The following is a 13,350-nucleotide window of genomic DNA, read 5'->3' as shown; positions in this document are numbered from 1 at the left end:
GGTGCCAATCAAGCAGGCTGCTTTGTCCTGGATGGTGTCAAGCTTCTTGAATATTGTGGGAGCTGCACTCATCCAGGCAAGTGGGGTGTATTCCATCACACTCCTGACTTGTGCCTTGTAGATGGTGGACAGGCTTTGGGGAGTCAGGAGGTGATTTACTCATCGCACGATTCCTAGACTTTGACCTGATCTTGTAACCACAGTGATGATTCAGGTCAATGGTAACCCTCAGGATGTTGATAGTGAGGAGATTCAGTGATTGTCATGCCATTGAGCATCAAGGGGCGATGGTTAGATTCTCTCTCGTTGGAGATGGTCATTGCCTGACACTTGTGTACCGTGAATATTTCTTGCCACTTGTCAGCCCAAGCCTGGATATTGTCCAGGTCTTGCTGCATTTTGCAGCAGTCCATGTTAAAGGACTGCTTCAGTATCTGAGGAGTTGCGAATGGTGCTGAACATTGTGCAATCATCAGCGAGCATTCGTACTTCTGACTTTATGATGGAAAGAAGGTTATTGATGAAGTAGGGCCGAGGACACTGCCCTGAGGAACTCCTGCAGCGATGTCCTGGAGCTGACCTCCAACAACGACAACCCATCTTCCTCTGTGCTAGGAATGAATCCAACCAGTGGAATGTTTTCTCCGAATCCCAATGGCTCCAGTTTTGCTAGGGGTCATTGGTGCCACACTCAGTCAAATATGGCCATGATGTCAAGGGCAGTCACCCTCACTCACCTCAGGAGTTCAGCTCTTTTGTCCATGTTTGAACCAAGGCTGTAATGAGGTCAGGAGCTGAGTGGCCCTGGCAGAACCCAAACTGGACGTCAGTGAGTAGGTTATTGCTAAGCAAGTGCCGCTTGATAGCACTGTTGATGACCCCTTCCATTACTCTACTGATGATTGAGAGTGGACTGATGGGGCGGTAATTGGCCGGGTTGGATTTGTCCTGCTTTTTGTGTACAGGACATACCTGGGCAATTTTCCACATAGTCGGGTAGATGCCAGTGTTGTGGCTGTATTGGAACAGCTTGACTAGGGGCGCGGCAAGTTCTGGGGCACAAGTCTTCAGTACTATTGCCAGAATATTGTCAGGGCCCATAGCCTTTGCAGTATCCAGTGCCTTCAGCCGTTTCTTGATATCACGTGGAGTGAATCGAATTGGCTGAAGACTGGCATCTGTGATGCTGGGGGCCTCCAGAGGAGGCCTAGATGGATCATCCACTTGGCACTTCTGGCCGAAGATCATAGCAAATGCTTCAGCCTTATCTTTTGCACTGATGTGCTGGACTCCCCCATCATTGAAGATGGGGATATTTGTGGAGCCTCCTCCACCAGTGAGTTGTTTAGTTGTCCACCACCATTCACGACTGGATATGGCAGGACTGCAGAGCTGAGGTCTAATCCGTTGGTTGTGGAATCGCTTAGCTCTGTCTATCGCTTGCTGCTTATGGTGTTTGGCACGCAAGTAGTCCTGTGTTATAGGTTCACCAGGTTGACACCTCATTTTTAGGTATTCCTGGTGCTGCTCCTGGCATGCCTTCCTGCACCCTTCATTGAACCAGGGTTGATGATAATGGTAGAGTGGGGGTTATGCCAGGATATGAGTTCACAGATTGTGTTTGAGTACAATTCTACTGCTGCTGATGGCCCACAGTGCCTCATGGATGCCCAGTCTGAACTGGACTAGTCATCGTTGTGGCTACAAGAGCAGGTCAGAGGCTAGGAATCGTGTGATGAGTAACTCACCTGACTCCCCAAAGCCTGCCCACCATCTACAAAGTACATTCTGCACTCTTGCCACCCTCAGTGCTTCCTCCAAGTGGTGTTCAACATGGAGGAGCACTGATTCATCAGCTGAGGGAGGGTGGTATGTGGTAATCAGCAGGAGGTTTCCTTGTCCATGTTTGACCTGATGCCATGAGACTTCATGTGGTCTGGAGTCAATGTTGAAGACTCCCAGGGAAACTCCCTCCCCACTGTATACCACTGTGCCACCACCTCTGTAGGGTTTGTCCTGCCGGTGGGACAGGACATACCCAGGGATGGTGACGGTGGTGTCTGGGACATTATCTGTAAGGTATGATTCCGTGAGGGAGGGAGGGGGAAAGGAGGGAGTGAGAAAGGAGGGAGGAAGCTGTTGCTTGACTAGTCTGTGAGGCAACTCTCCCACTAATTGGTAAGGAGGACTTTGCAGAGACGACAGGGCTGAGTTTGCCGTTGTCTAGGTCGATGGCAGGTGGTCCATCAGTTGAGGACTCCCAGGGCAACTCCCTCCTGACTGTGTACCTGTGCTGCCACCTCTGCAGGGTCTGTCCTGCCGGTGGGACAGGACATACCCAGTGATGGTGATGTTGGTGTCTGGGACATTATCTGTAAGGTATGATTCCGTGAGGATGACTATGTCAGGCTGTTGCTTGACTAGTCTGTGAGGCAGCTCTAATTAGTAAGAAGGACTTTGCAGGGACGACAGGGCTGAGTTTGCCGTTGTCTAGGTCGATGCCGAGTGGTCTGTCCAGTTTCATTCCCTTTTTTTTTGTGACTTTGTTGTGGTTTGATACGACTGAGCGGCTTGCTAGGCCATTTCAGAGTCAACCACATTGCTGTGAGTCTGGAGTCACATGTAGATTTCCTTCCCTAAAGGGCATTAGTAAACCAGATGGGTTTTTACAACAATTGACAAAGGTTTCATGGTCATCATTAGACATTTAATTCCAGTTTAATTGAATTAAATTGAATTTATTAAATTCGAATTCCACCATCTGCTGTGGCTGGATTCGAACCCACGTCCCCAGAGCATTACCCTGGATCTCTGGATTACTAGTCTAGCGACAATACCACTATGCCATTGCCTCCCCTTGACTGCCCCTTCCCCCGACTCCTGCCATTGGTCACCCAACATGTCAGTCATCGCAGAGCCCCACCTTCTCAAGACTTTTAACCTATGAAAATCTGGTCACACTGCTCGGAGCCCAAATCTTTCACATTGAAGATCAGCCTCATGTGGGCTGACTGCAACCACTCCAGCACTTGAGTCTTGCTCCTGTAACTTGCTGATCAAACCTGAGTGTGGTGTTCAAGACATAGTTTGTGCTACAGAATCAATTTGTTGACTTGCTCCAATATTATTTGGCACTTCAGGGTCAATTTTCAGATCTCACACTCATACAATTCACTGATTCCCCTCCACCCATTTTGCAACCCCCACACCCTCATTTTAAAGACAATTATATTAAAACCAATCTCATGATATAACTGCACCCTAAAATTATAACAGCTAAAATCAGCAAAAAGTAACACCTGCAGAAACAATTCGACAGTCACAAGCTTTTTTCACTCTTCTGATTATTTGTGAGTGATATGTCTGTATGTGTGTGTGTGAAAACATGTGATATAGATGCCTGAGCTGGGAGATGTCTGAAGACTGGGAGCATGCATTTGGGGGAGAGGGAGGTAGGGAGAGGGAGAGAGGAGGGAGGGAGGGAGGAAGGGAGGAAGGGGGAAAGGAGGGAGGGGAGGAAGGGGGAAAGGAGGGAGGGGAGGAAGGGGGAAAGGAGGGAGGGGAGGAAGGGGGAAAGGAGGGAGGGGAGGAAGGGGGAAAGGAGGGAGGGGAGGAAGGGGGAAAGGAGGGAGGGGAGGAAGGGGGAAAGGAGGGAGGGGAGGAAGGGGGAAAGGAGGGAGGGGAGGAAGGGGGAAAGGAGGGAGGGGAGGAAGGGGGAAAGGAGGGAGGGGAGGAAGGGGGAAAGGAGGGAGGGGAGGAAGGGGGAAGGAGGGAGGGAGGAAGGGGGAAGGAGTTCGGGAGGGGGAAAGGAGGGAGACGGGGCGGGAGGGAGATGGAGGCGGGAGGGAGATGGAGGCGGGAGGGAGATGGGGGCAGGAGGGAGAGAGAGAGAGAAAGAGAGAGAGAGAGAGAGAGAGAGAGGGAGGGGGAGGGAGAGGGGAGGGGGAGGGGGAGGGAGAGGGGGGAGAGAGAGAGAGACGGGGAGAGCAAGGGAGGGATAGGGAGAAGATAAAGCAGAACCAAAGATTCCTCCCAATCAGCTTTCACATGGATCATAATGGCCAACATTATTTGGCACTTGGAATCAACACTTCAACATCTACAATCAATGCAGGTGCTCAATCTTCCTAAGTGTTAGGTTGGTTTTAATAATAAATTCACACCACTTGTAAAAATGCTGAAGATTATAAACTTAAAGCTTTTCTTTAAGTACAATAAATAGGCCAATGGTACTATAATACAGACTGGATTTAAAAATTAAGTTCGTCAGAATTGAAAAGTCTGAATCATTCATATAGTTTCAAACGTTCTTCTAACACTCCGTTAAAACTGCAATTACTATCAATGTACAGTAAAATCAAGAAATAAAATACCTAATTTTGTTAAGAATATCGATGCCTGATTGCTCAAGTAGAACATTCTTGACAAATGTCCGAGGGATGGAAACTTTCTCGGTGCTGGCCTCGATTAAATTCTGGCGCAGGTGGGCCTTTTTCATCACGTGAGGGCACAGTCCCTCAGCTGCATCCACCATGGACTCCAGCATAGTCTAAGAAGCAAAGGTGAAAAAACTCAAAAGCAGAAGGATTTAAAGTTTATTTTTAAATATGAAAGTCGAAGTCAACAGTTAAAACAGCAGTGTGATATTTAAGTAAGTAGAGAGTTGAAATATTGGAAAAGACAAGTTATTAAAGTACATCCAGATAAAAGCAAAATACTGCAGATGCTGGAAATCTGAAACAAAAACAAAAATTGCTGGAAAAACTCAGCGGGTCTGACAGCATCTGTGGAGAGAAAGACAGAGTTAACGTTTCAGATGAAGAAGAGTCATATGGACCCGAAATGTTAACTCTGTCTTTCTCTCCACTGATGCTGTCAAACCTGCGGAGTTTTTGCAGCAATTTTAGTTGTTGTTGTTAAAGTACATGTCTGAAGTAATTTATAAAAAAGGGATGGAACCCAATGCTCTGTCAATTAAGCAATTGTTTACTCATCCTCATGAGGAAGTTTTAATAAATCCATAAATAGAAAATAACATCAGAATACTCAAATCTGTACTATCACAAGCTTTTTGTTTTAGAGATTACACAGATCAACTGATTCAGTAGCACACCAGGGCAGATATAAAACTCTAAATACTTTTCAGCAAAATTTCTAAAGTCGTCAGCTGAGATAAAGATTTGTTGACCAACCTCACATTACCAGCAAATATGGATCTCAGATAGGGGGAAAAAGCTAAGTTGTATCATTCTTCTTTGATAGCAACCAGGTCCAAACATGGCCTGATAACCCGCACACATCCTGAATTCTGGAAATCCAACTCTCCAAAGCCCAAGCAACTCAGTGCAATTGCACCCATACATTTTACTTTTTTATTAAGACCTGCTTGAATTGTGTGTGCATAGGGAAAGGGGAGGGGGGTTTGGAAGGAATTTACTTAGTATAGTTGCCTCATTGATGGATAAATCCTAAATCGCAACACCAACTATGTTAGGTTCAGCATTTTGACTCATCCCTAAACTAATAGTCACATGAAATCATTATCAAAACTTCATAATAAGCACAACACAGCCCATTTTAAGTGACCATATTCAACAACTTTATGGTTAGCAAATTAATCTACTTGAGATATTTACTTGTATTTGCCATTTATTTGAAGCAGAATGGGTTATACTGCAATACTTCTCCACTGGGAGCATACTAAACCCTCCAGCTGTGGCAGACTACATAATATAAATTTTATTCTAGTTACTGCATTTGCTTTGTTGGGTGGGGGTGGAAGTGAGGGAGGGAGGTGGTGGCAGGGAAGCAGCTCAACACAAGCTTTCACAGAGAAGGGAAAGTGATTCAGTCAAGTGCAGAATGTCGAGGTTCATACCGAGCAGCATTATGATGCAGAACTCTGCTCTACGGGCTATTCTCAGGGATGCATACTGAGATCACTGAGATAAACATCATCTGCGGCTGGAGGACCATAAACTCAGTGAAAGACACTCTTTGATCTGTCCGAAACTTGTCCTCAACCGAGTGTTGCAGATTGGCACATTCCAAGGTCCAGGACAACGTGTTGAGGGATGCACTAAAGCTTGGGGCAGCTGCTGCAGAGGCGCAATGAGGAAAGGTCGCTGTTTAAGGTCTTAGCGCATAGCGCACCAAGGGTTTACAAACTGTCTAGAACCCCATGGCTCTATGTCTGACAAGGAGTGCATATTGTAAACAGACTACTGAAATTGTATTGAGGCACCTCAGAGTGGAACATGCTGTAATGGAGACAACTTAAATTCTACTGCGCTTTCCATAATCTTCAATTTGAAATGTTTTACCCTCAGGGTGTGTGCCTGACATGGAATGTATATTGTAAATGTCAAGAGCATTACAATTGTATTGAGGCACCTCAGAATGGAACATACTGCATGGGGACAAGTTGAATTTTATTGCATTTTTTGTAAATTAAGTCAGAATGTTTTGTCTGGTACTTTTATAAATTTTATGAATAAAGTGTATTTTTGGGAAAAAAAAGTGGACTCAACAACAGCAATAGTGAATAAAAAAATGATTGTCAAACCACACTCTCTGGACAAATTAATTGAAGTCTATTAACAAAAACTAACACCTCAGAGAGCACAGAGGCAGCAATCAATGTCCTGGCCCTTTCAATTAACAATATATCATTGGTGCAAAAAAGGTATATTGTAACACAGATCAGATTTAAGAGAGTTGTGAATGGCCCTAATAATATATAGCAGATGTAAATCCACATGGCGGATCAATTACGCTGGATTGAGAAGCACCTAAGATACTGCTGAGCTGATAAACTGATGGGAGTTGGGTTTCCTATGCACCTATGATTTAGCTATCCCTACGATCTCTGAATATGCCCAACAATTGCATCTAAACTCCTATGGCAGGACAGTTTTTTTTAACGTCATGAATGTTCTCTATTCTTAGTCAGAAATAATTTGGAAGCCTCATGTCTCTAGATAACTATTTCACCAAAAGTCTCCAAACAAAACGATTGTAGGTCTGTAGTAAGTTAGAGAGATAGGGAGGGGTGAAGCCACAAAGGAATTTAAAAAGGAGGATGAAAATTTTAAATTGGGAGGCGTTGGGGCACAGGGAGCCAATGTTAGTCAATAAGCACAGGAGTGACAGTGAGCAGGACAGGATATAGGCAGCGTTTTAGATGAGCTGGAAAAAGGGCATTGGACAGAACACCATTGGAATATCTAATGAATGGTTGACAGCTTCAGCTGCAACTGAGCCGAGTTAGTGGCGAAAGCAGTTAAGGTGGTCGTAGATTTCTTTACAATGAAGAGGATATGGGATCATTAACTTAGCTTAGGGATCATTAAGACATCAAAGTTGCACACAGTTTGGTTCAGCTGAGACAGTAGTCAAGGAGGGGGACGGAGTTGGAGACGAGGGTACAGGATTCATGGTAGGGGCAAAAATTGATGTCTTTAGGCTCCCCATTTTCAACTGAAGGAAACATGCAGCTGATTCACAATTGAATATCAGACAAAGGGTAGAATTTTAACCCACAGCAATGCTTGGTTTTAGGTGCAGGTGAGGGGCAGGGGGTGAAGCAGTACTGTTAAAGTGGCTGTAAATGTATTGAATCCAGGAGACATCTTCATCAGGCCAACATCTTAACTTGGGCAACTTCGTATGGTTGCACATGACCACTTTCAGAGAGGCAGGTTAGCAAATTAAGTATGCTAATCAGTCAATTCCAGCCATATTTTAACCAGCATTTGAATTTAATGGCACACCTACTGGTTTCATGGGCTTCCTGAAATTAGTCACTGAAACCAAGGTGAGAAAACAATAACAAACCATCAAAAGTCAGGCCAGTACAGTAATAAATAACTAGTGATCACAGCTGCATTCTTACCTACCGATGTTTTTTTTATATTCATTCATGGGATGCGGGCATTGCTGGCTAGGCCACCATTTATTGTCCATCCTTATTGGTGGTGGTGAGCTGCCTTCCTGAACCGCTGCAGTCCATGCGGTGTAGGTACATCCAAAGTGCTGTTAGGGAGGGAGCTCCAGGATTTTGACCCAGCAACAGCGAAGGACTGACGATATATCTCCAAGTCAGGATGGTGAGTGGCTAGGAGGGGAACTTCCAGGTAGTGGCGTTCCCATGTGTCTGCTGCCTTTGTCCTTCTAGATGGTAGCGGTTCTGGGTTTAGAAGGTGCTGCAGTGCAACTTGTAGATGGTACACACTGCTGCCACTGTGCGTCGATGGCAGAGGGAGTGAATGTTTGTGGATATGGTGCCAATCAAGCGAGCTGCTTAGTCCTGGACTGTGTTGAGCTTCTTGAATGTTGTTGGAGTTGCACTCATCCAGGCAAGTGGAGGGTATTCCATTACACTCCTGACTTGTGCCTTGTAGATGGTGGACAGGCTTTGGGGAGTCAAGTGGTGAGTTATTCGCTGCAGGATTCCTAGCATCTGACCTGCTCTTATAGCCACAGTATTTATATGGCTAGTCCAGTTCAGTTTCTGGTCAATGGTAACCCCAGAATGTTGATAGTGAGGGATTCAACGATGATAATGCTATTGCATGTCAAGAGGCGATGGTTAGTTTCTCTCTTCTGCAATAGGGGAAAGAACAGGTGTAAGGCTTGAGTTCACTCAGTGGATACAGTGCAGTTAACGAGGGTGACTATCAATTTGCATAAGGATGAGGGTGAGTGGCATTGTAGATGGATAAACGGGATGTGAGGAAATCCATAGAAAGAGAAATATTGGTGCACTTACAGGCTGAATGGGTGTGAGGAGTGTGGAGTAAGCTTGACAAGCAGAGTGAGGGGTCAGTGAAGTGCACAACAGGATGTGTCAGAATGTGCACCTGTACTCACCTTTCCTGACTTACTTAGGTAATTAAAGTGCTTTCTGCACTGAAGCCCAGAGCATGGCACAATGCTAGATTGTTGACTTGCTTGGCCACATCCAGCCAAGCTTTCTTTGTGGCTGTAGGCTCCTTCCTCTCATTGCTGGGGAAAAACATCTCTCTCTGACTTCCCCAGCAGTACATGAATGAAATGTCATTAAAGGGAAAGGGGTACAACCTTGGAGTGTCGCCAAGTCCTGTGCAAAATCTCTGCTCTCCCCAAAATTCCATCTTTCATTTGGTTCTTTAAATAGTTGAGTTGAGAGTGCATTATTATGCAGGTCTGCACCAGTTCCCATCGCGTGTTCAATGCCAAATCCAGAAGTAATGCGATGTGATGTCTGTGTGAAAATGCCATTGACTGACATGCTGAAATTAGGTTTCAGAACCTGGATGTAAAGGTCATGACCAGAAACGTTAACTCATATTTCTCTCTCCGCAGATGCTGGCTGACCTGCTAAGTATTTCCAGAATTTTCTGCTTTTATGTTCTATAAATGCAAGTCTTTCTTCTTTGTGTGCTCAGTTGCCCACAGGATAGACTTGCTGAGTCAGCAGTAGAGCAACTAAATGGTTCCATGACAAAACCAGTAAACTCAAGGCAACAGCCTCACAAACCTTTTGGGTCAACTTCCCCTCTCACTTTCAGCTACTCAGGGTAACTTGTAATTTGCTATTTTAATGCGGTGACAGACGCTGAATGGACTCTAGTATTTTTGTTCTTTAAATGTGCTAATCCTAACGGGCTTTTTGTCAAAGGAACAATTTTCCTATCTATTTACGAGAAACTGGCCAACAGTATTTTTCAAATTGGTAGTTTGTCATTTATTAATCTCAGGAATTCTTTTAGATGAAGATTGCACCAATTACAATCAACTAAGTAAACTGTAGTCATTTAAATTTCTACAATTATTTTACTCAAATATTACATATCCAAAGGCAGTTAATCCAGTTGCCTTCAGCTTTTCACATTTGCTTGGCACAGCCAGCCTGTTTTATATTGCTTGATATGTTTGAACATACACACAAAGAAATCCTGAGATGCATATTGATGAGCCTACAGAGTTTCGATTCTTGTGATGACTGCCTCCATGGCATGATGTTCCATATCAATCACACTGCCTCTCAGGAGAACCTTCCAGTCAGCAAGCACATTTTGAAACAGTTCACTGCCTGAAATAAGCAGTGATTGACAGGGAAGCAGGCAGGGAACTTCTCTATCTCTTGGCTACAACACAAACTATTTTATTAACTGTTCAATGCCCAAGGTGCCATTTTATGTTACACTCTGCTGTTCACGTACAGTGCCTTACATTTGATAAGAGTGGTCTACATTGCTGAAACTCTCTCAAATTTAAAGAGTTGACAACAAAATTCTCATTTTAATGTTCCAGAAGGCAAAAGTTTCTTCAATGGGGAAAATTCTTACGTCAGAGGACTAGTTATTCTGCAAATCGGCTGATGACAAATGCCAGAGGATTATTAGGGGATTAGACTGATAATGGAGAGGCTGCAAAGGCCTTAAATTAATCACATTCATCATTTCCAACTAACTTTACAAGTTGCAACAACTACTGATTGTGGTTATACTCTCACATAAAACAGGAACACCTCACTTCATATAAGTACTGGGAATACTGAAATTTAATTTCAATCTTTCCAGTGCATAGGGAAGAAATTAAAAAAAAAATAATTAACTTGCTTAAGAAGGCATATGAGATACTTGCCTTTATTAGCTGAGGCATAGAATACAAGAGCAGGGAGGTTATGCTGGAACTGTATAAAATGTGGTTAGGCCACAACTGGAGTACTGCGCGCAGTTCTGGTCAACACATTGTCGGAAGGATGTGATTGCACTGGAGAGGGTGCCAAGGAGATTTACCAGGATGATCGCTGGGCTGGAGGGTCTGAGCTATGAGGAAAGATTGGATAGGCTGGGTTGTTTTCCTTTGAGCAGCGAAGGCTGAGAGGGGACCTGATAGAGGTGTATAAGGTTATGTGGGGCATTAATAGGGCGGATAGGAAGGCACTTTTTCCATTAGTAGAGGGGTAAATAACCAGGGGGTATAGATTTAAGGTAAGAGGTAGAAGGCTAAGAGGGGAGTTGAGGAGAATGTTTTTCACCCAGAGGGTGGTGGGAGTCTGGAACTCACTGCCTGAAAGGGTGGTTGAATCAGAAACCCTCTTAACATTTAAGAACTATTTAGATATTCACTTGCATTGCCACAGCCTCCAGGGCTATGGGCCAAGCGCTGGAAAATGGGGTTCATGTAGTCAGATCTTTGTTGACCGTCGCAGACACAATGGACCGAATGGCCTCCTTCTGTGTTGTAGACATCTATGTGTCTGACTCAAATATTCTTGGCTCAATATAATGTCACAGGAACTAAGGCATTGTAATGGTGGTAGCTGAGTGAAGCGGCATAAACTTGGAAAAACAGACAAACTGATAGACTTGTCATCAAAAGAGATCTCAATATTCTTGATTAATTTTATGATAATTAGCATTTTAACATGTACATTAAAACCTCTCTGCACTTTTGATGCATTTTCCAAACTCTTTCACCTGCAAAGGTTGGTCTTTTATAACCAGAAGGAAGTCAACATGGCCTACATATAGATAAAAACAAAAAACTGTGGATGCTGGAAATCCAAAACAAAAACAGAATTACCTGGAAAACCTTTAACCGAGGTTTTCCACCCACGGTCGTTGACAGGGCCCTCAACCGTGTCCGGCCCATCTCCCGCGCATCCGCCCTCACGCCTTCTCCTCCCTCCCAGAAACATGATAGGGTCCCCTTTGTCCTCACTTATCACCCCACCAGCCTCCACATTCAAAGGATCATCCTCCGCCATTTCCAGCATGATGCCACCACCAAACACATCTTCCCTTCACCCCCACCTCCCCCCCCCCCACCCCCGGCGGCATTCCGTAGGGATCATTCTCTCCGGGACACCCTGGTCCACTCCTCCATCACCCCCTACTCCTCAACCCCCACCTACGGCACCTCCCCATGCATACGCAAAAGATGCAACACCTGCCCCTTCACTTCCTCTCTCCGCACCGTCCAAGGGCCCAAACACTCCTTTCAAGTGAAGCAGCATTTCACTTGCATTTCCCCCAACTTAGTCTACTGCATTCATTGCTCCCAATGCGGTTTCCTCTACATTGGAGAGACCAAACGCAAACTGGGCGACCGCTTTGCAGAACACCCACGGTCTGTCCGCAAGAATGACCCAAACCTCCCTGTCGCTTGCCATTTTAACACTCCACCCTGCCCTCATGTCCACATGTCTGTCCTTGGCTTGCTACATTGTTCCAGTGAAGCACAACGCAAACTGGAGGAACAGCACCTCATCTTCCGACTAGGCACTTTACAGCCTTCCGGACTGAATATTGAATTCAACAACTTTAGATCTTGAACTCCCTCGTCCATCCCCACCCCCTTTCTGTTTCTTCCCCCTCCCTTTTGTTTTTTCCAATAATTTATATAGATTTTTCTTTTCCCACCTATTTCCATTATTTTTAAATTTATACCTGTTATGCCCTGTTAGTCTTATTTCACCTCACCCCCACTAGAGCTGTACCTTGTGTGTCCTGCCATCCATTCTTAATTAGCACATTCTCTTAGATAATATCACCACCTTCAACACCTCTTTGTTCTTTTGTCTGTGACATCTTTTGATTATCTGCTCCTATCACTGCTTGCATTTCCCTACAACCACCCACCCCCCCCACTTCTCTCTCTCTCCCCCCCCCACCTTAAACCAGCTTATATTTCACCCCTCTCCTAATTTTACTCAGTTCTGTTGAAGGGTCATGAGGACTCGAAACGTCAACTTTATTCTTCTCTGCCGATGCTGCCAGACCTGCTGAGTTTTTCCAGGTAATTCTGTTTTTGTTATGGCCTACATATATGCTGACATAAGGACTGTAGCGAGAGTTGGACCTCTAAGAACTGCTTGGCAAATGAGAGTATATTGAGGGATGAGAGTTCATACAGTGGCTGTTCTCTGATTTGCTGAACAAGTACATTTAGAATACCTAAACTAAAAATTATTAGCGTATGTAAGAAACAGTGTGTTATTTGCTCCATATTCTCTTCTAAAAACAGTCAATGTCTGCTCTCTTGCAGATATCTCAGCCTCAGAAATTTTCATGTTGAGAGGGGAGATTCTTAATAAGTTAACAATATGAAAATGCTGCAAGGGTGTTTAATTAAAAAAGTTAGAAGATTGGATATTAATCCTGATTTGTGCTAGGGAAACAAATGTTCCAACAGATATTCAGTCAGAAATCACATTTTGATACTCCATGCAGATGAAATATATTCAGAGAAGTGAAGTGAGTATTACTAGGTTTATGCTAACTGGAAGGTTTGACATCAAATAAGAATCAAACAGTAATAAAATACTTTAAAAAATAAAGCTCAAATGTTAAATCAGAG

The 13,350-nt window shown here is 44.4% G+C and overlaps 1 protein-coding gene across 4 annotated transcripts in view; it reads right to left on the bottom strand.

Annotated features, from left to right (window-relative positions):
• LOC144679016 (F-actin-uncapping protein LRRC16A-like) overlaps positions 1-13,350 on the bottom strand; it is a 431,407-nt gene that overhangs the window by 83,988 nt on the left and 334,069 nt on the right. For all 4 annotated transcript variants that reach the window (XM_078539233.1, XM_078539234.1, XM_078539236.1 and 1 more), the window contains exon 27: positions 4,374-4,549. In XM_078539233.1, coding sequence (XP_078395359.1) covers positions 4,374-4,549 — 176 coding nt within the window. The remainder of the gene's footprint in view (positions 1-4,373; positions 4,550-13,350) is intronic.

The sequence above is a fragment of the Cetorhinus maximus genome, chromosome 3, assembly GCF_964194155.1.
Source record: "Cetorhinus maximus chromosome 3, sCetMax3.hap1.1, whole genome shotgun sequence".
Taxonomy (NCBI): domain Eukaryota; kingdom Metazoa; phylum Chordata; class Chondrichthyes; order Lamniformes; family Cetorhinidae; genus Cetorhinus; species Cetorhinus maximus.
This window is presented reverse-complemented; position numbering and strand designations above follow the sequence as displayed.